General features: G+C 37.7%; 1 protein-coding gene across 13 annotated transcripts in view; it reads left to right on the top strand.

Moving 5' to 3' along the window:
* LOC126331098 (gamma-tubulin complex component 3-like) overlaps window positions 1-20,576 on the top strand; it is a 271,857-nt gene that overhangs the window by 229,994 nt on the left and 21,287 nt on the right. For 7 of the 13 annotated variants that reach the window (XR_007563253.1, XR_007563254.1, XM_049996443.1 and 4 more), the window contains one exon: window positions 6,410-6,644. Coding sequence is in view for 11 of the 13 variants with exons in the window: in XM_049996443.1 (XP_049852400.1) it covers window positions 6,410-6,601 (192 nt within the window). In the remaining 2 variants the exon portion in view is untranslated. Of the gene's footprint in view, window positions 1-6,409; window positions 6,645-17,954; window positions 19,774-20,576 lie in introns of those variants that run through there. The other 6 variants (XM_049996444.1, XM_049996452.1, XM_049996446.1 and 3 more) reach the window with 2 other exon arrangements.

Genomic DNA, 20,576 nt, shown 5'->3' with positions numbered 1-20,576 from the left:
TGCAGGTGCTGATTAACTAACGCAGATATTTGTTTGGTGGGCGGTCTGAAGCCAGCAACTATAGGACAGCCAGGGTGAGTGGGTTTGTGACTCCTTAGGAAGAAGATGAAAGGTGGCGGTGCGTTGTTTTGGTGGGTGAGAAGTTCTGTGGTTTGAGGTGTTAGTCCTTGTGGGAACCTGAGGTTTCAAGGAGGTACTGCAGGTCAGGTTAAATTACAGGGATGGGATCTTGATGGCAGACGCTGTATGTAGATGTGTCAAGATAGCTGGCATAGACCTTCACTAACATACTCCCTTTCCCACAGTGGGAAACTAGTGCTATAACATGTCCTTGGTTCTCGCCACCCACCTGACCTTAATTTATGTTAATTTCTTCCATCTCAGCATTTCTTCACAGTAACTACTTCTTTTTTCCCTCTGTTTTAGTTTCCTACATCTTTCATTTTCTTACCTGTCTGTTTTTTGCCACCCCCTTTCCCCAGAGGGATTGAAGTAAACCATTGTTAGATCCTTCTATAAAAAGAGTTACTTTACAGACATCAATAACAACTGCTCATTGTCACTCCCCATATCATTTTCTAAAATGTTTGACAAAGTTGTCAGCCACCTGTGTAGTAATGGGATACTTAGCCGATCACAGTTGGGATTTCAAAAGGGCCGTTATACTGAGTCACCTATTTATACATTAACTCAGCACATAATAAAATCTTTAAATCAAATGATTAAAGTATCACTATTTGGAATATTCTGTAGCATATCAGAGGCATTTGATTGTGTCAGTATTTTATTAGAGAAGTTAAGTTTTTATGGAATATGTAATTCGGAGAATGCCTGCCTTAGTTGTTGTTTAGGAAACAGAGTGCAGAAAGTTACCTGTTGGAGTAATACAGAGGGGCTCCACGCCATAAGCATGGGGAGAAATTACAATCTGAGTCGCACAGGGTTCAATCATTGGTGCACTACTGTTCCTACTCTATCTTAATGATCTGCCATTTTATTCAAATCTTGAGGCAGAGTTAGCCCTTTTGTAGACCATACAAGCATTGTTGTGAAGCTAGGCAAAGAAGCATCAACAGAGTAAATATTAAATGATGTTTCTTTGAAAGTTGCCATGTGGGTTTTTCGCAAATGAGCTAGATTTAAACTTTGGAAAAAAAGAAGAAGAAAAAAAAACACTGTTAATCTCGTTTTGTACTGTCAGAAATATCCAACCTTCTGTTAACACAGTGCAGCAATAAGAAGCAGTAAACAGGTTAGAGAGTTCCAAGTTCTTGGATGTGGATATTGATGAAAACTGAAACCGAAAAAATCATATGGTGGACATGCTAATAAGTTTAGGCTTGGCTACTTTTATCCTAAGAATTTGGTGAGAAGTCAGTTAAGGGGCATTTACTACACCTATATGCCTAGTTGCACTGCAGCTGCACTTACCCTACACGCAAGTAGAGTCATGTATGTTGGGGCATGGCTCTTTCTCAACAAGTACATATGAGTGACTCCATTCACACCCAGAATGGAACCACACACATGCTACTCCAGTGATGAATCTGCAGGTTAAAAGTGCCTGTGTGGCTAGTCAGTGGGCATAGCCAGTCAGGTGTACCGACAATGTGCACCCATGGGGCTGCAGCATAAGCATACTCTCTAAAGCTGTGCTGAGTCCCACCTAACATTACTTAGTGTGAGGACTAAAACACTTTCTAGTCTCTTAACATTTATAATCAACCGATAAATATAAACAAGTACATGCTTTTATTTATCTCGCAAAACATGTAAGTACAATGATGGATTCTGAACACGAGAAAACTTTAATTAAGTGAAAAACTACCAACACCAAATCAACAAATTTGTAAAGTCCTTCATTTTATATCATAAATACATAGTTTTGCTTCACTTGAAGAGCTCATAGACTGAAACATCACTAAGTGTCTTAAATATATGGATATTTTTTTGTTGCTTTGATGAACTGGATTTGCTGTCTCGGCCAGATGTGTTGGTGGTTGAAATTTGTGAAACGTTACAGGGAGCCGTTTTTATAATATATGGATCTGCAATATACGTGGTCTGGTGGCAGCTAATGAAGAAATACAAGACATTACATGCCACATTTCTGATTCCATTATTTATTCACTTAAAAAATTTCTTATCACCAATCAATCTAAGTCAGAAAGTAACAGAGATATTCACAAATACAGCACTATAAGGAAAAATGATCGACATTACTCTTTAATGACTGTATCCTCAGAACAGAAAGGGTTGACATATGTAGCTGTCTATCTCCTTGACAGTGTATCTATGGAAATATGTCTGACTGATATCAGAAGTGTTCCATAAAAACACGGGAGAACTGCCGGATATCAGTAACGTCGTGCCAGGACGTCCGGCAGTTCTCCCATGTTTTTATGGAACAATCAGTATGCCGGGAAAGCTTTAAACATCGATATCAGAAGTGTTTTCAACTGTAAATTAAAGATGTTTCTTCTTAACAACTCCTTCTATACATTAGAGGGACTCTTGAATAGAAATAATAGGTCATTTAAAAAAACTCTTAACTGGCCAGCATGTAGCCATATAAATACTATTTTTTCATTGTGTGTCAGTGTTCTATGTTTAAATAGATGAAATAAGGGCAACACAATTATTCGCCTACAGAAGACTGATGTGTGGCACATAGAAACACCTAGCAGAAAACAGTGTTCACCAACTTTTGAGCTCTGGCTCTTTTTCTAGTAGAAAGTACACATATTCACAAACAATTTCACAGACACACAAAAGCACACTGTTCTGTTGACACCTTCGACATCATAATGTTTATCATGAATTTAGTCTATGGAACAAGAAACTGATTAACTGTTCCCATCTAATCTTCAGCATTCTTCTGTAACACTACATTCAAAGGCTTCTATTCTTATCTGAACTACTTATCATCCCTATTTCACCTCCATACATGGCTACGCTCCTGACAGATACTTCAAGAAAAAGTTTCCCAACACTTAAATTTATATCAAACATTAAAATATCTCTTCTTTGTATATCTCTTAAATCTCTCTCTTCAGATTTGTTCTGTAGCTATTTCCAGCCTGCATTTTATATCCTCTCTACTTCAGCCATTGTCATTTATCTTCCAAATCAGTCAGTGGAAATCCCACAAATTCTTGATAAAATCACCCTCATGTTGCCAAGATTGTTTCAGTTATGCAGCAGAAGTTTCACTGGGGAGCCCTTACATGTCCCCTATACAGTCCCAGTCTCTCCCCATGTGCTTTACATCTAGTTGGAGCCCTGAAGAAAGACATGGCTGTGAATTTGCTTTGAATGAAGAGTTGCATGACTGCGTACAATCTTTGCTCTGTAGGCAACCCCAGACATTTTTTCATGAAGGCTTTAGCCATTTTGTCCCTCAATGTGTTAAAAAATATATCAGGTGCACCATTAAAAAGTTTTATTGCAAACAAAGTATATGCCACACAGGTAATGCCATTGGCTCTTCCATAACACAATCAATAACTTCCATAGAAACAAACAAACTAGGGTCTTCTCGAAATGAGTGATTAATGACAAAAGACTTCAAAGTCCCACAAAGTTAAAGTTCATAAGTTTGACCAAATTAAAGTCTAAAGTGTAATGTAAAGTTTCCCAATTACTTGAACGAGTTAACTTCGGAAATATCAACCAAAAGTTAAACTCTGGAGTCTTAGGCAGATGTTAAAGTATACAAGTTGTAATGGAGTCAAAACACGTGGAATTTCTTCGAGTCATACTTCGCTTATGAAGTTCTAATAAGAGAATATGAGAAATTTGTCTAGATTGAATTGAAGAAGTAGGGAAGCAGTGTATACCAAGGCCTCCCAGTACGACACTGTTACATTGACAAAGTCTGGTCCCTTGGTGATGTACATAGTGGAGAGACATCTTCGTTGCAGCGAGTGATCTCCTGGCGAAGTCTTTCGGGGGCTGGTTGCTGCACTGGAGCTGATTTCAAGAGCCAGAGTGCAAGGGTAAATAATTGCTAACTGGAGTGATACCCAAGTGTGAGTGGCTCCTGTCGATTTCTGCGAAAGTAGGAAATAGTTCAGACTGTGTGTACTGATTGTATCTACGAGCTTGTCTCTGTGTGCTGACCCAGCCTTTGGTGCTGGTCCCTGTTGGTCTGGCATTGCGGTTCACCTGTTTGAGTGGTCTTTGGTCTGTCAGCCTGCGGTCCTTGGTACTGCCACTGTGATACATGTTGTGCGGGTTGCTGGTGGTGCCTGCTGTTTGTATTGCAACAGCATGTGGTACATGATTAATATTAACATTAAAGAAAAAATTATTTTTTAGTCCTTTTCATGTAATTACACTTACAAACATGTTTCCTTTTTTGTACCAATTTTTAAACAGAAATTTGTGCATGGAATACAAGTTGTCCAGGAGAAATGATTTTGGGTTAGATTTAAAACTTGCTTTGCTACCTGTCAGATATTGTATGGCATTGTACAAATGATGAAAAATTTTTGTTGCTGCCTTCTGAACTCCTTTCTGAGCCTCTGACAGCTTTAATAGCCTTTTTTTCTCAATAAAGACATTACTGAGTGAAAATATACAAATTGTTTAATAATATGCTTCTTCCAGTTAAAATTTTCATCAATTTGTTCACCAAAAAATTTGGGGCATTTTACTGACTCCTGTTAGTTTTACATCAGTTGCTGAGGAGACACTATTCTCTGAACATAATTGAATATAGCATATTTCCTCAATATTGAGAGATAGTCCATTGTCCAACAACCACTTAATAATTGTTTATAAAATATCATTTAGAATCTGTTCTTTCGCTTTCTCTCAAGTGGTACAGTAGAGTCTCGATTATCCGACCTAAACAGGCAGCGGCAAGATCAGATAAGCGGGAAGGTCGGATAATACGGAAAATAATACAAAAGAACACAAAAATTAAATTAAATTAGGCCAAATGAATTAAACATTTAATACAGTACAAATCAAATTAGACTGAATAGATATTTACTGTGTGAAGAAGTTAGTAATTGTCTTTTGTTTGCCTGCTGTTTGCTTTCAAAAACTTTTCAGTTTGTGGCACGAACTTGTTAAAAAACCATTCTTCAAAAATGTCTGAGCTCATTCAAGCATTTTTTTGGTTGTAACATTTAACCGGTAAAGCATTTTTAGATATGTTGTTAAATGCTCTGGTTTTTCCCCCCCTATCATAGACAGTTTTATTTTCAAATTTGCTGTGGCGTTACTGCATGCAAGAATTGTCACTCTTTCTTTGCTACGTTTGTAGCCTGGCACTGCCTTTTCAGCCTTTGACGCGAATGTTCTTTCCAGTAACATTTTGTAATTGAGACTAGTCTCGTCACAGTTAAAAATTTGATTGCCTGTTAAGTTTTCCCTGTCCGATACCTTGTGAAGTTTATTCCTAAACAATTGAACAGGTTCAAAATTTGCTGAAAGCTTTTCACCACAGACATTAAGTTGCCGAATTCCGTATATTTTCTTCCATCTATCGAGCCAGCCTACACTAGCTGTGAAATCGGCTTCACCTTCGTTTAGTTCGTTGATAAACTCTAAGGCTTTTTCCTGCAAAATAGGTCCCGACATGGGTACACCTTTATCCCTGTGTTGACTAAACCATAGGAGCAAAGCTTCGCTTACTTTTTCATAATCACATTTTTTCATGGTTTTCCGATCTTCCAAAACAGCCGAGGTTGCTCGCTGAGAACACCACTTCACAATTTCATTGCAGTTCCATTGCCAGTCTCCAACTGTTGTTTTCCCAACATTATAATCTTGCGCCACTTTTAATAAAGTTTCACCATTGTCTATTCTTTTTAAAGCTTTAAGTTTTTCGACCATTAAAATGACCATCATTTTCCATTTTGAAGCCACCACCACAAATTTTTACAATAAACAAGGTGCAACACGTCCACTACACTACAGATCTAAGTTAGCACTGAGGAGTACAAGATGGCGACACTGAACTGAGTATCAACAAACAACACGTTAGTCACTGACCTGAACTATGTGTGTGTTTTCTTCCTATCCACTAAAATTTTTACTTTTCCAACATTTTTTTAAATTCAGCACAGATTTGATTCAAACCAATTGTGTGTAAAGCCATCAGTTCCAGATACCTTAAGTTTTTTTTAGAGTTTAACATGATCTACACAATCAACTGCAGTGGAATGATCACAAAAAATACCAACTGGCAATATTTTATTATTTAAATATTACATTGTGATAATATTCAGCCTGATTTTATAGTTTTAAATGAAATTATGACAATCAAGGATTTGAGAATTTCAAAAAACACCCAAATGTTCTACAGTGTCTGACAATTAATTTCCCACCTTTTCCTCAGGTTTGAGTAACAACCCTTTTTGTTATTGACTTTTCAAAGTAGTTATTGCATTTTCAGGATTTGGTGAAGAAGTTTCTGCTCATGTTGACAAGTCAACCAGAACTAACATTGCAACTATTGAGTTTCCGTCTGGACTTCAATGAGCACTATCGAAGATCAGATTCAAGGCTAAATGCACCTCTTACATACCAGCATCGTCGTCTCAGTGAACTGGGAGGCAAGCATCTGTCTCCAACATGCGTCAAATGACAGTCAGCTCCAGTACCTTCTGCTGAGCTTCAGAAGGTAAAGAGTAAGTCTGAGAAATTTGTTCATTATAACTTAAATAGAAACCTCCTATTGCCTCACATAAATTGCAATGAGCTTAAAGAGGCCACAAACATGTCTATAAAACATGTACACTGTGAGAATGCATGTAATTCAGTCTGTACTACTCAAAATGGCATGTATTGTTTTAAACACACGTGTCAGCAACCTGAGCAGCATGTTCCAGAAAATAAAACTGTGTTAGATCAAACTAACTTTGAAACTAGCACTGGTGAAGATAATTTTCTCACATTTAATTCATTTGATGGTGACACAACTAAAACTATGGAAGATCCAAAGATACTGTCTTCAGGTGTAGCCACACCCAAACATGTAAATACATCTGAAACTTCTCTACTAAATTCTGTTTTTAGTGAGCAGAGCATACACACTAAACCAGACAGTATCCTTAACCATGCAACTGACACCTCAAAGACTAAGTGTGTAAATGTTAATGATATATACAACGGTACATCTGCTGATATAAGCAGTTCATTCAGTAGAGAATTGGACCAACAGCATTTTGTTAAGGACATGAAATTGGATGATTTATTCTGTGAAACAGCAGTTGATCTAAGAAGCAATCACAGTTTTACAGGTCACTCATATGAAGCAACTACTATTAGCTTCAGTGATCATTTTGATTGGTCAAATCAAATAGATTTTGCTGGAGGAGGTGAAATGTTAGCTGAGGAGACTTCAGATGTTATGAAATCAGTTCATTTTAAGCCCCATAGTGCTGGAAATGTAAGATGCCATATTACAGATTCCACATGTTTGACACGATCTAGATCAACAAATAGTATTGCTGTTGCAGACAGTGCAGCTCCTGATAATCTGCAGTGGGATATGGATGAAATCAGTGGTAATTTGGGAACAGAAGACAATAAATTAAACATTGATCTATGTTCCACCATAAAAATCAAATCACCTTCAAAAACTAAGGAACAGAGTGAGGAAACAAATTTCATTCAGGATGGTGGCCCTCTCAACAATACATGCACATCTCTGAGCCATAGCATCTTTCAGTGGTGTGGCAAGGTGAATGTTTATAGTGAGATGTCGGAAAGAAAATTTGAGACATATGCTCAGTCTCTCATTGATGAGGTTGGTATAGACACAGATATTCTGCTGAATAAAACATATCCTGCTGATTCCAAACTTCCTGAAGGTAGTCCTTTAAATCTCCAGAGGAATATCAGTGTATGTGAAAGGGAAAGTAGACAAGAGTTGATAACAAGTGAATCTGTGAATGGAATTTCTAGAAGTGAAATACCTATCAAACTTGGTAAGGAAGTAGATAAACAGTCGGCATACAAAAATAAAAGTGTTCAGAAGAAAAATTGCAACCTTCTGGCACATGAAAGCAGAACAGTAGATGGAAGCCTCCAACGTATAATGAATGCATTCAAATATTGTAACGTAGAGGATGGAATTAAAGAGGGTAATACCTTTTCTGCAACGAGAATACTCACAGATGAAGAGCACAATATAATCTCCCTTGATAACAGGCCAAATACTGTAGAAACTAGTAATAGTAAACAAAGAGGGATGTGCACAGTCATTGATTTAAGTGTAGAAAGAAATGGTAATGAAATCAAAGATCTACCAAAAAATAAAAAATTAGGAATCACATGATGCTGTCTGTGCTGACAGAACATTCAGCCATAGTTGAAGGGCATGTAATTGTTTGCATATAAGTGGCATCATGTTGACAAAGTCTGTTGTATCCTTTGATTGGGGCATAAGCTTGTCATAAGATGGACAAATCGGTGAACAAAAGTAAATTATAAACTATAACCAGACCCCGTTAATTTACTTCATAATGCATTTCCATGCTTAAAAACTCAATATTCATTTTTCACCTCCTATATGAAAGTGAGATTGTATTGTATAAAGTTATTTCATAAAAATAACTGTAGTTGAGTCAGCGTAAGTTGATCCTTGACAGTTGCAGAGCGCTGGGTGTGGCAACTTTATGGGACTACCACACAGTAACATAATGAGATTTTGTAAATGTCCCTTTGGAAATGCCTCGGTGTTGTCAGAGCTCTGTAGATGACTCCTGTTTACGCCCACAGCCATTAGTGCTTTGCAGTTGAAAGCTTGCAATAGTGCTGCAAGGTGTCGGGGACCTTCTTACGCCACTGCAATTATCATTACAATATTGATTTGCCTTTAATCTGTGTTGTTAAACACTCATGGGTGGGATAAGAGACTGTATTTGGTATGACTGTTTGGAGTCATAACTCTATAAGAATGAATGTTTCTCCTTGTTCCTAATTATTTATTCTTGTGTGGTTTGTCAGTGACATATCAAACATTTTTCACAAGTGTTGTGAACATTGAAGCTGAGCTTTGAAAGTTGGATACTGTAAATAATTTCCAGGATTAAACTTCTCATTCATGTGCCTAACTGTTGTGCAACTCTGTTAGAATTGTTGTTATTTGTTCCATTTTTTATTTTATATAAAAAAATTTTAAACCATTGTGTTAAGACTTTTTATGTTAGAAACATAAAGAACTATTTATAAATATTTGCAATTATTGATTCGGAGTTTTAAAGAAAAGTATATTTACAGCACTTTACTTTAAAGCAAAATTGTCTAGGCTGTGTTGAATGTGTTCAGGATAACAAGACCATTACATAGAATGTACTTTCTCACACTGAACTTTAGACAAGTCACTTTCATTTTTCTGAAGTTATCAGCTGCCTTGGTTGCTTGTGAGCTTCCAGCAACTGCACTTTAGTTATTGTTTTATCTACCACTGTTTTATACAGAATGATAGGGGCTGAAAGTGTGTTATGTACAGGTTGACTGCTTCATAGTGAAGCTTTTGTGTGTTTGTGTGTTTGTGTGTGTGTGTGTGTGTGTGTGTGTGTGTGTGTGTCTGTGTGTGTGTGTGTGTGTGTGTGTGTGTGTGTGTATTGGAAGAAACTTCATTTATTGAACAGCAGTTCCCCTGCTGGCTAGTAGTTATCCCATACAATACCCCCCAGCACTAAGCTGATCTGCACAATTATGGGCCCTGATTATAATGAGCACACTATGACTGTATTCCATTATTTGATGGAGAAGTCCATCTGTGGTAGAGGCAGGTGACCCTTCAGATTTGGTACAGCTTTGAAATATAGAAAACACTTGATCTCGCAGTCCTTTAAAAAGCATTACATCATTCCAAAATTTCATCATCCCACTGAAGCTGTGGAATAAAGTGTACAAGGAAATTAACAATAGCAAATATGTACATAGTAACGTAAGTATGGATCTTAATGCTCCATATGCAGGAATTTCAATTAGTATCATATTTAGATTTAAATAAAATTTTAGTAAAAAGCTCATAAAAGTGAGCACATAGAATGAATATAATACAGATTTCATCTCATATAGGCATATTTGACAGGGCCTAGTCAATTTGAAGAGAACCAGTGCCAGACTGACTGTGGTAATTAAGCTGTGTTAAAAGAGAGCAAATGCTGGTAGGTGGCGTTGGTATTAACCATAGAAATGAAGTCCAAGAGTAATTTTATAAACAACTAAACATTGTGATGAACAACATGTCAGAACTTCATGAACAACTTGACAGAGATACATTTATGCTTCTTTTATGGAGGGGAAACTCTCACACTGACAACATGAAATGTGCGTCATAAGGTAACATTGTGAACTTCGCAGAAGTAGTCTGTAGTTAGTAATCAACAGAGAAGACATATTTGCAGCTATTACTTGGTGTGGTACAATGTAAACGTAGTAGCAGTATGATTGCATTGGCACCAATTTTTTGTCACCTAATGATCCTAAATCTACACCCTCAACCACCATATGGTAAGATGTTTTTAACTTCTATTTCATTTCAAATTGTTGCGACTTACCTAGGTGTACTGATCGGTTGTATTGTATGTCATCCATTATTTGGTCGTCTATTGTAATATGCAGTTGGTCATACTCTTGTAACTTTTTATTTTGTGATGGTTGTAAACTGATAACAGCTGAAAGATTGTTAAAAAAAACTTTTTAAAAAGATTAAAAAATCCATTTTCTTGTAATAGTAGTCCCCCATTTTATGTGTGCTTGTTACCAATAATATAGGGTCACCAAAATGACTCTGTTGTATGTCATTTATTATATGTTCAGTTGTTGTAATATGACCTCATTTGGTGATACATGTTTGTTTTGTACCACACCAGTTAATGGCTGCCAATGTGTCTTATGTTTTGATTATTGACTAACGATTATTTCTGTGATATTGTTCACAGTGCTACGTAATGATGCACATTTCGTGCTGTCAGCATATGAGTTTCTCCTCCGTAAAAGTAGCATAAGTGTAGCTTTCTCAAGTTGTTCACAGTATTCTGACATGTAGTTCTTAGCAATGTATAGTTCTTTGTAAACTTACTCTTTAACTTTATTTCTGTGATTAATGCTAGAGCCACCTACCGGTCTTTATTTACTTCTTAGATAACTTAATCGCTACAGTCAGTTTGGCACTGGTTCCCTTCAAATGGACAACAGCACTGTGAAAATGTCTGGATAAAATGAGAACTGTATTACATTAATTACTAAATTTTTATTTGGAAATGTAAGTACAATACTAATTGAAATTTCTGTGTATAGAATACTAAGCTGCCTCCTTATGTTACTATGTACATATTTGCTATAATTAATTTCCTTGTACACATTATTCCACAGATTGAGCCTAATGAAGAAATTTTGAAACCTGTAATGCTTAATAAAGCATTGTGCAATAAAGGGTGTTCTGTATTTAATAGTTGTGCTATAATGATACTGATTGTCTTATTGGGCAAATAGGGAAAATAAAATAAGTCCGTTGTTTCTTCTAAAATGTGCCATGTTAGCACATTATTATTTGGTTTTTCCTGTGTGTTCACATTATGATTGTTGGTTACTCTTTTCTAATAAATGTTAGTCATGATCTAGGACCATGACTTATTTTCAGCTTGGCTTTGTGTCAGTTAAGTAATGCTTTCTTCCAAATAAGTAAGTTAGAATTCCAACAACCTCTTGTAATTTTTTGTGGGTTGCAGTGTTGCAAGGCTAACAGTTAATTATTTTTCATAATGCTGTTTTCATACCAGTGTACTCTGAAACAAGCACATGCATGTGACATGCTTCACAACTTTCTTTATGAGAGCAGTGGTCTGCAGCAGCAGCATGTGTACCTACATGTTGTGCAACAAAGACACAAATTTTTCTTCTGAAAATGGATACGTATGAAATAGCAACAACATGTAAAGGATAGATTGCATCACATAGAGGAGGTGCTGAGCTGTAGACAGGCACAATGAAAAAGACTGCTAAAATATTAAGGCCCCCCCCCCCCCCCCCCCCCACACACACACACACATTTGGACAAGCACATCTTGCACACCCATGAGCACTGTGTCTGGATGCTGGAGCCTAATGTGCACTTGCACCACATCTGCAACTGATGTGAACAACGATCTACCAAGGTGGGTACTGGGTGTAAGGAGGACGTCTGGGGCAGGAAAGAGGAGAGACAGTGGGGTACAGGTGACTGTACTGTCTTTGGGAACATACAGGGATGTGGTGGGGACAGGAGAGGGATGCTAGGTGCAGTGTCAGGAGGATGTGCTGGGATGGAGTAGAGAAGAGGAAAGGAATAATGAGAGCATTGGTGGAATAGGAGTATATATTGCTGGAGTGGGAGCAGGGAAGAGGATAGGTAGGTGAAGGACAGGGACTAGTGAAGCTTGAGGCTAGATGTGTTAAGGGAATGAAGGTCTGTGTTGAAAGGAAAAATCCCACTTAAAACACAGATAGCACAGGCTGTGAAGCTATCATTAAAGTGGACCACATCATGTTGGGCAGCATGTTCAGAAACTAGGTAGTTCATCTGTTTCTCATTCAACCATTCTGATAGACGGCTTGTTAACAAGTTGCCTGGTTGAATTCTTCTTACCAACCCCAGCTTTTCTGGATTTGCAGGTGGTAACTCTCACTACATGTCCTTCGTTGTCTTGACCCACGTGGCCTCTACCTTAGTTAGTCCCTGTCCTTCACCCACCTATCCCCTTCCCTGCTCCCACTCCTACAATACACACTTCTTCTGTCCCGCCACTACTACTACCAGTGTTTTCCCCCTCCCTCAGTTCAGCCTCCCAACACTGCTCCTAGCAGCCCTCTCCTCTCCCCACTGCATTCTCACATGCTCCCACTGTCAAAACAGCATCTTTCCCCACCCCTATCCTGCTAACCTTCCCCTTCCTTGCTCCATCCTGCCTCCTTACCCCCTACACACTCCCCAGCAGATAGCTGTTTGCATCATAAGTAGATGCAGTTGCCATGTGTGTGTGAGTTGAGCTCTTGTAAATATGTGTAGGTGTTCTTATTTTGGAAGAAGGGCTTTGTCCAAAAGCTTAATATTTTAGCAATTTTTTTCCTTGTGCCTGTCTGTGACTCAGTGCCTCCTCTGTGTGGTGAGTAACAAAGTATCCTTTCCACATTGTTGTTATTCCATCCAGGACTTGATATGTGAAATAGTTGCATTAACTTAAGAGATTCTCCAAGATGCAGGGGAGCTTTAAAAATATTCTGTTTCTTTATTAACAAAATTTCAGTTATCGTGCTAAATATTTCAGCTAGCAAATGTTTCACATGTTTGTGAGAAGGTGACGAGGAAATGAACATACGTATTCAAATGCAAAAGCAGTGGGCTAGTGATACACTGCCTGAGTACAAGTAGATCTTATCATCTAAGCTTGTATTCTGACCTTGTTTGCCAACATACATTACAAACCTGTTTCAAGTCAAGTTTTTATTTCTGCATGATCAGAAGAGGATGCATACAGAAATTGGTTGAATAAAATCTCTGGAGAGGTTCATGTTCCTGTCTAAGTATTTGTATTTTTTCATTTACTGTGGTAGCACATTCAGCCATCAACATATAATTTCTCAACATGTAATTATACCAAATCATATCCAGAAAATGCGGTTTTGTCATCTTTAATGTGTTAATGCCTTAAAACAGCATATTTTCATATCATCCAAGTTCCAATACAAAAGCCACCAAATACCAGGTACAGAAAGTCATATTTCAATATATTATATATTTGGTTCTGTGTGTGATGCAGAAAGCAACCCTACATTGTATTGGTTCACATTTTGTAGCACTTTGCATAAATCTGACAGAAGTTATTCTGTATTTCATGTTCAGGAATGCTCCAAAAAATTTCCCAGTTATGGTGTCACAGATGTTCTCTCTTTTCATGCTCTCATTCATGTCAATAATATACAAGTTGACCCTAAAATTATTGCCTGTTCTCCCAGTAGTTTATCCCAGTCTCTCCATTGACTGGTACTGATACATGAAATATTTCTATGGCTAGCTGAAACCATAACAAATCACAAACATGGAAAATAATAACTACACTACAAATAAAATACATATTAATTAAAATAATCAGTTTAATTTCAGTATCCTTTCTACTTCCATTTCTGTTTTAGCCAACACATTAACCTGAGAGAACCCGACACATTGACCTAAGAAACCCGTCTTCATTTCCACATGTATTTAATCTTTCTGAGTTTGCCATTGGACACAATAATTTGGCATAAAACACCTGCACATAATCAGTCCTTGTATAGCACTGTTATTACCGTCTCCTTCTGGAACCACCATCTTCCTCAACACTGAAATATATAGTAAGTAAAATTTCACATTCTACTGCATACATTTACTAGCCATATGTGTGTTTCTCACATCGTTTTCCACTTCATTGCACAGAGAATCATCTCACTTCTATCTATTATGTGCACCACAGAATTCTCACGTAGTTAACATTTTCAAGTAAAATATCGTACTGTTGGCTATTTCAGTTCTGGACTGTAGAGTGGATGAATAGTGTCGCCACGTTATGTTTGGACATAGGCTACCTCACAGTTAACGATTTGTGACTGCATGAATTCTCATAATGAAGCATCCAGGTATCAGTGATCTCCCTTCAGCTGTGTTTATGTATATTTGGGCATTTTTGTTATGCAAAAACCCAACTTTTATCATTTGTTGGTTCCACCTCCAAACATTTCAAGAATTCATTATTGACAGGTCATTGGACTGTTTTCTTCTGATCATGTATGTACACACCTGTAGCATTTGGTCGCATTATAATTGAATCTCATTCTTCACCAGCTCTTCTTTTATGTATTAACATGCCTGGAAATTAAGAACATCTTAACATCGTACCCACAATCCTTCCCCCCCTGTCTGAAGAGGTATTCTGCTGCTCACACACACATCATGGTTCATCCTTATGCCATACCCACTCTCAACCCTTTGCCACATAGGCAATATTCATGTGGAAAGCACAGATGCAAGATCTGTGTGGTACACCTAATTAGTAACTTCCAGACCACTCCCATCACAGGCAGACAAGTCATACAGCAGCTCTGCTGAAATTTCTGCAGAGCACTTTGTGTGGGCACGAAACCGAGCAGCTGTCCTCTCAAGTGAATGGTCACCACCAAACTGTGGCGAAATACAGAGTGGACAACCTGTACGCGGAACTTGCTGCTAAGCACAACATTCTCAGTTTCACTGACTGCTTAACAACCTGTGCCTTCTGGATCCTCGCGCAACAGCAGCTCTGTCACCCAGCCCCAGGACTCTAACTGCACCTACACTCTCTTTCCTTCAGGCTCCTCTTCCTCTGTTCTGTGAACCCCACCCAACCCCACTTCTCAATGTCATCATCATGCTCTTGCACAGAATCACTGGTGCCAGTCCCCCTGTTGCATTCTTATGCCATACATACTGCCTCTCCCTCCTGCATTCCCAAATGTACTGTGTGTGTGTGTGTGTGTGTGTGTGTGTGTGTGTGTGTGTGTGTGTGTGTGTGTGAGAGAGAGAGAGAGAGAGAGAGAGAGAGAGAGAGAGAGAGAGAGAGAGAGAGAGATCTTCTGGTGATTGCTTATCCTGATCCTGCCACCTATTCCTACTGTTTCAGAAGTATCTTCCCATACAAATGAAGACATCGTTCATTATTCTTTGATATATTATATTTTCATTGTTGGATACATTTCCCTCAGACAAAATAAAAGTTCTCCTCCGTGTTTATTGTTCTTCGCTCTATTCTGTTCCTGGTAGTGATGTCTTTTTAAAAAAATTGAATAGACAACTTAATCGTTGGGCTACACAAATCATTCTAGTTGTAGAAACATTTCACCTTGCACTCCTTCACACTTTGTGGAGCCATTGCTTTCCCAAACTTCCAAGAGCAACCGGCATGCCCTTTTTACTGCGAGAGCTTCTTATAAGGGCACTTTTAACATTCTTCTTGTTGACCATTGCGTTCGACGTCACAGAAACATGAACAACCATATGATTGGTGGTGTCCATAAAGCCTATCAAATAATCCCAGCTGGCCGCTGTGCCTGAGCGGTTCTAGGCACTTCAGTCCAGAACTGCGCGACTGCTATGGTCACAGGTTCGAATCCTGCCTCTGGCATGAATGTATATGATGTTTTTAGGTTAGTTAGGTTTATGTGGTTCTTTAAGTTCTAGAGGACTGATAACCTCAGATGTTAAGTCTCATAGTGCTCAGAGCCGTTCGAACCATTTGAAAGAACCCATTGTTTCATCAGACTGATTACTTGATGTTATATACTATTCGATTTTCATTGAACACTGCAAAAAATTCTCTGTTCTTGTTCTTTGCTTTGCCTTCTTCATCATTCTCATATTTCCTACTGCGTGAAATTTTGACATTGCCTCCATTCTGATAACTTCTTATGTAATGAGAAACCCTCATTGTGTTTCTCTCACTCTCAATCCATGACTCACCACTTCAGTTTGTGAAACCTCTTCCACTTAAGTCCCTTAAGAGTTGTGTATTTATAACTACATTCATGTAATGTGTTGTTCATTTATTATTTTATTCATATCAGCTATTTTTCAGCAACTGTAGTATATATTTCATAATAAAATCCAGTCATCAGTTGCAAGTATATTTTTATTTTGCTTTACTAGTTTTGAGGGTGTAATTTGTCACCTTCAGAAGCTTAAAAAATTAGGGCTATTATAAATCAACAATATAGGAAAAAATAGATTGCTATTTGCTGTAAAGAAGAAACATCAATTTGCAGACGGGCATGATAAAAGACACTCACATGTAGGTTTCGGCCAGAGCCTTCGACAGGGGGAAAAAAAAAAGATTCAAAAACTGCAAAATAGTTGTCAATTCCGGCTATCAGTTGAATCATTTGAAGTGAATCTTTGTCCACCAAGAAAAATTTTCAGTTTTGGGAAGAGATGGAAGTCTGGGGGAGCCATATCAGCTGAATAAGGCTGGTGTGGAAACGGTTCATACCTTCATACGCCAGCACGTGTGTGTCAAGAATCTTGGCACCTATCTTGCAGATAATGTTTTCATTTCTAATTCTTCAGTTAATATTTGATTTCAGGTGACATCTGGCAAGTGTGAGCAATTTCACGCACTTTTAATCGGCAATCCTCTATGAATATTTTGTGCACTTTTGCAACAATTTCAGGAGTAGTGACACATCTTGGCTGACCACTGCGCGGATCATCATCTAAGCTCTCTCGACCAAATTTCAGTTCATTTGTCCACTTGACAACAGTTGAAGGAAGTGTATTCTGCAAATGAGCATGAATCTCCTTTGCTTTCATACTTTTCTTTATGAAGTAGTTAATGACTGCTCAAATCTTGACAGTTTTACATCTTTGCAAATCACTATACAGGAACAACAACAGAGCCACATCACAGCCACAGCTATCTTCCAAGAGCACTGACGTGGCATGTGTTTACAGGCAACACTCCAATTAATATCACATGAACAACTCGTTGCACAAGCGCTGACCTCTCGTGGTGATTCCGAGAACTTTTCAGACCACCCTCGTCTAATATGTAACGTTGACCTCAACCATTTAAGCTTTATTTGAGAATATAGCACAATCTCGGGTGTACTGAGCAAGGCAGCATAGGAGGAGCAGGGGTAAAACTCTTATCCAGATTTAGGTTTTTGTGGCTTTCCTAAAACACCTCATGTGAATGACAGGTATTGTTCCTTAGGAAACAACACAGATGGTTTCCTCCATTACTCTAATCTTATGCTTCATCTTATATGATCACATCATTTATGGGAAATAAACCTTCAACTTTCTTCGTATATCTGCATGTTCTTGGAATGAAAAAGTTTGGGAGGAAACTCATCTTATTATGGGGTAAATATAATAAACTGTTTCAGATAGTGAGCACACATTTTCAGAATGAACTGATTTTGTCATTAATCTGCAGGTAGTACTGACTATTTAAACCTGGCAGTGTATCCCGTGAGCAGTTGAGTCATCCAAGTACGTATACAGTATCAACTGTGTTCTTCCATAATCATGTGGGAGTTAAATGTCTAATGTGTAAATATTAGTGAAATTATTTGTTATTTGCTTTATTGTTTTTAAAGTTGTTGTAGACATTTACCTAGCACATTCAGCAGCTGCCACCAAAATTCTTTTGTTTCCTGTTAGTTACACTGTAGCATCTCCCCATCTTCCCCCCCCCCCCCCTGCCCTCCCCCGCTCCTCCCCCCTCACACTGTAGCATCTCCCCCCCTCCTCCCCCTTCCCCCAAGTTTATATAGAACTTGTATTATCTTCCTGTGACCATTGATTTGAGTTAACTGGAATATCAATTAGTGGGAACATGAGCAACCCAGGCAAACTGAAAACTAAGTTGTTAATTTAATAATTATTCTTTTAAAGGTGTGGAAAGTTCTGTGTGAACAGTGAAGTGTTGGTCATACTACATACCTCGTTAATATGTGATAGGGTCATAATATCTGTATAATTCTCCAGTTTCTGTTTTCTTTCGGTCAGTCAGATTTGTTGTTGTTGTTATAAAATTGATACATTGTACTTGAATGCTACCTGTGAGCACTGTGTTACAGTTGTTATTTGTTGTTGTAAAATCCCAGATGTATATAATTGTAAGAGTGTATCATATTATTTGTGAAGAGCGTAAAAGCAAAGTGGGATAATATTGATTGCACAATTGAGGTTTAATCCCACAAAATACTTCTTTTTTAAAAAAAATTGTAGTAATCTTCACAGAACAATTTACATTTTGTGATGGACAGTGCTGCAACAGTTCGAAGAAGAAGAAGCTTTTCTGCCAGTCTGTGTTTCTGTAAATAACATATCATTTGTGTAGTAAACAATATCATATTTTTTAATATGTGAGCTGAAGAATGAAGAACTGTGTACAATGGCCTGATGAAGTGTTATGCTACTCACACGTTCTGCCATATGGTGGAGGTATATGTTTATTATTGTCTGACTGATAGTGCTGTATACATTGGTATTATCTTGTTTCCTACCTTTCTTCTTTTTTGAATAGCGGAATAACATGGACGAAGAATCAGTAGTAGTTCTGTACAATATTTTAGTGGTACTGAGCTTAACTTTACAGTTCAAAATGTTCAGAATTCGAAGTGTGCAGTTAATGAAATAAATAATAAATATTGTTCTCCTCCACTGTTAAAAGTTTGGTCTCTCTGTCAGTTTTGTAGGGAAAAAACTGCATTGCTTAATAAAGTATGCAGAAAGAAAAAAAAATACCCATGGAATTCGAAAAATATGTACAGTAACATTCCATTGGGCATAACTGAATATTCCTTGTTAATGGAAATAAAACATAACAATTTTGGAAAATAGTATTGTACTATATGTTAAATGGCACATTTTGTGTGTGTGTGTGTGTGTGTGTGTGTGTGTGTGTGTGTGTACGCGTATGCGAAATATAACTGCATCTTACAGCAGTGAACTGTTCTGAAAAAATTTAGTTACCTCGTATATAATGGAGGCAGGGACCACATGTGAAACATAACATATTATATCTTAAACTCTCTAGCCTTAATTATGTGTTATTGATCATGCATAACTTGCATGTTGCCTAGGAGAAAAATGTAAATTCTGTAAAAATTTCTGTACAAAATACTTCACTTTTCTTTCTTATTGAAACATTGTATTGATTTTTGAAAATGTATAAATTCATATCTATTTGAGTATTCCAATACTTTTTTTCTTTTTTAAAACTCATCGGCAATTAAAGAAATCATTTCAGCTGATTCAGTGTTATTTTATGAAACAAAAATCCTTAAGACAGCAATTGGCGTGTATGTAAGTCTTTAGATTTCCTATACTCCTTTTTGGTGGACTGATTTTTCATTGCTTAATATGCTGAATAGTAAACTAGTTACTTTTCTAGACACATACATTGTAATTTGTGTCAGATGTATTCATTTGCCCCTAAATATCATACATCTTCAAATCTGTTGATGTCCTATAGCTTTGCCAGTTAGTTCCAGGTATTTGGATCAGAGCCGTATGAATGAAAAATTGATCACAATCCATCAGACCTATCTTAGCACAGTATTTTGTACCTCCATTGGAAGAATGAGCATACATGTGAACACATTCAAGAGTCTGTACACTATACCATCATGGCTCTGAGGACTGTGTGCTGAAGGTTGGATGCAGAAGATGTAGGTGCAGATACGGTGCCTGTGCCTTGTCACTCTTAGTGCGGTTATGGCTGTGTATATAGGTGGCTCTATGTGAAATTAGGAAGTGTTTATGATCAGCTACTCTGCTTCTATTTTCGATGCAGGATGAAGAGAAGTGATCATGCTATGTTGTGTTGACCAAAAGGAATGAAGCTTCCCAGTGTGAAGTGTGGTGCATTGATGTGTACAGTGTTTATGTGGCACTGCTTCAGTGGCAAAGATTGTCACATGTTGCTGGACAGTAATTGCTGACATAGATGGGACCTGGGCAATGGATGGGAACTTAGGGAGAGTTTCCACAACAAAAAACAACATAACCCACTTCAATAGATCCACAAAGTCAATGTGGAGGCTGTCCA

The sequence above is a fragment of the Schistocerca gregaria genome, chromosome 2 (genome assembly GCF_023897955.1).
Source record: "Schistocerca gregaria isolate iqSchGreg1 chromosome 2, iqSchGreg1.2, whole genome shotgun sequence".
Lineage (NCBI taxonomy): Eukaryota > Metazoa > Arthropoda > Insecta > Orthoptera > Acrididae > Schistocerca > Schistocerca gregaria.
The sequence above is the reverse complement of the archived record's forward strand: the minus strand, read 5'-3'. Positions and strand labels throughout refer to the sequence as shown.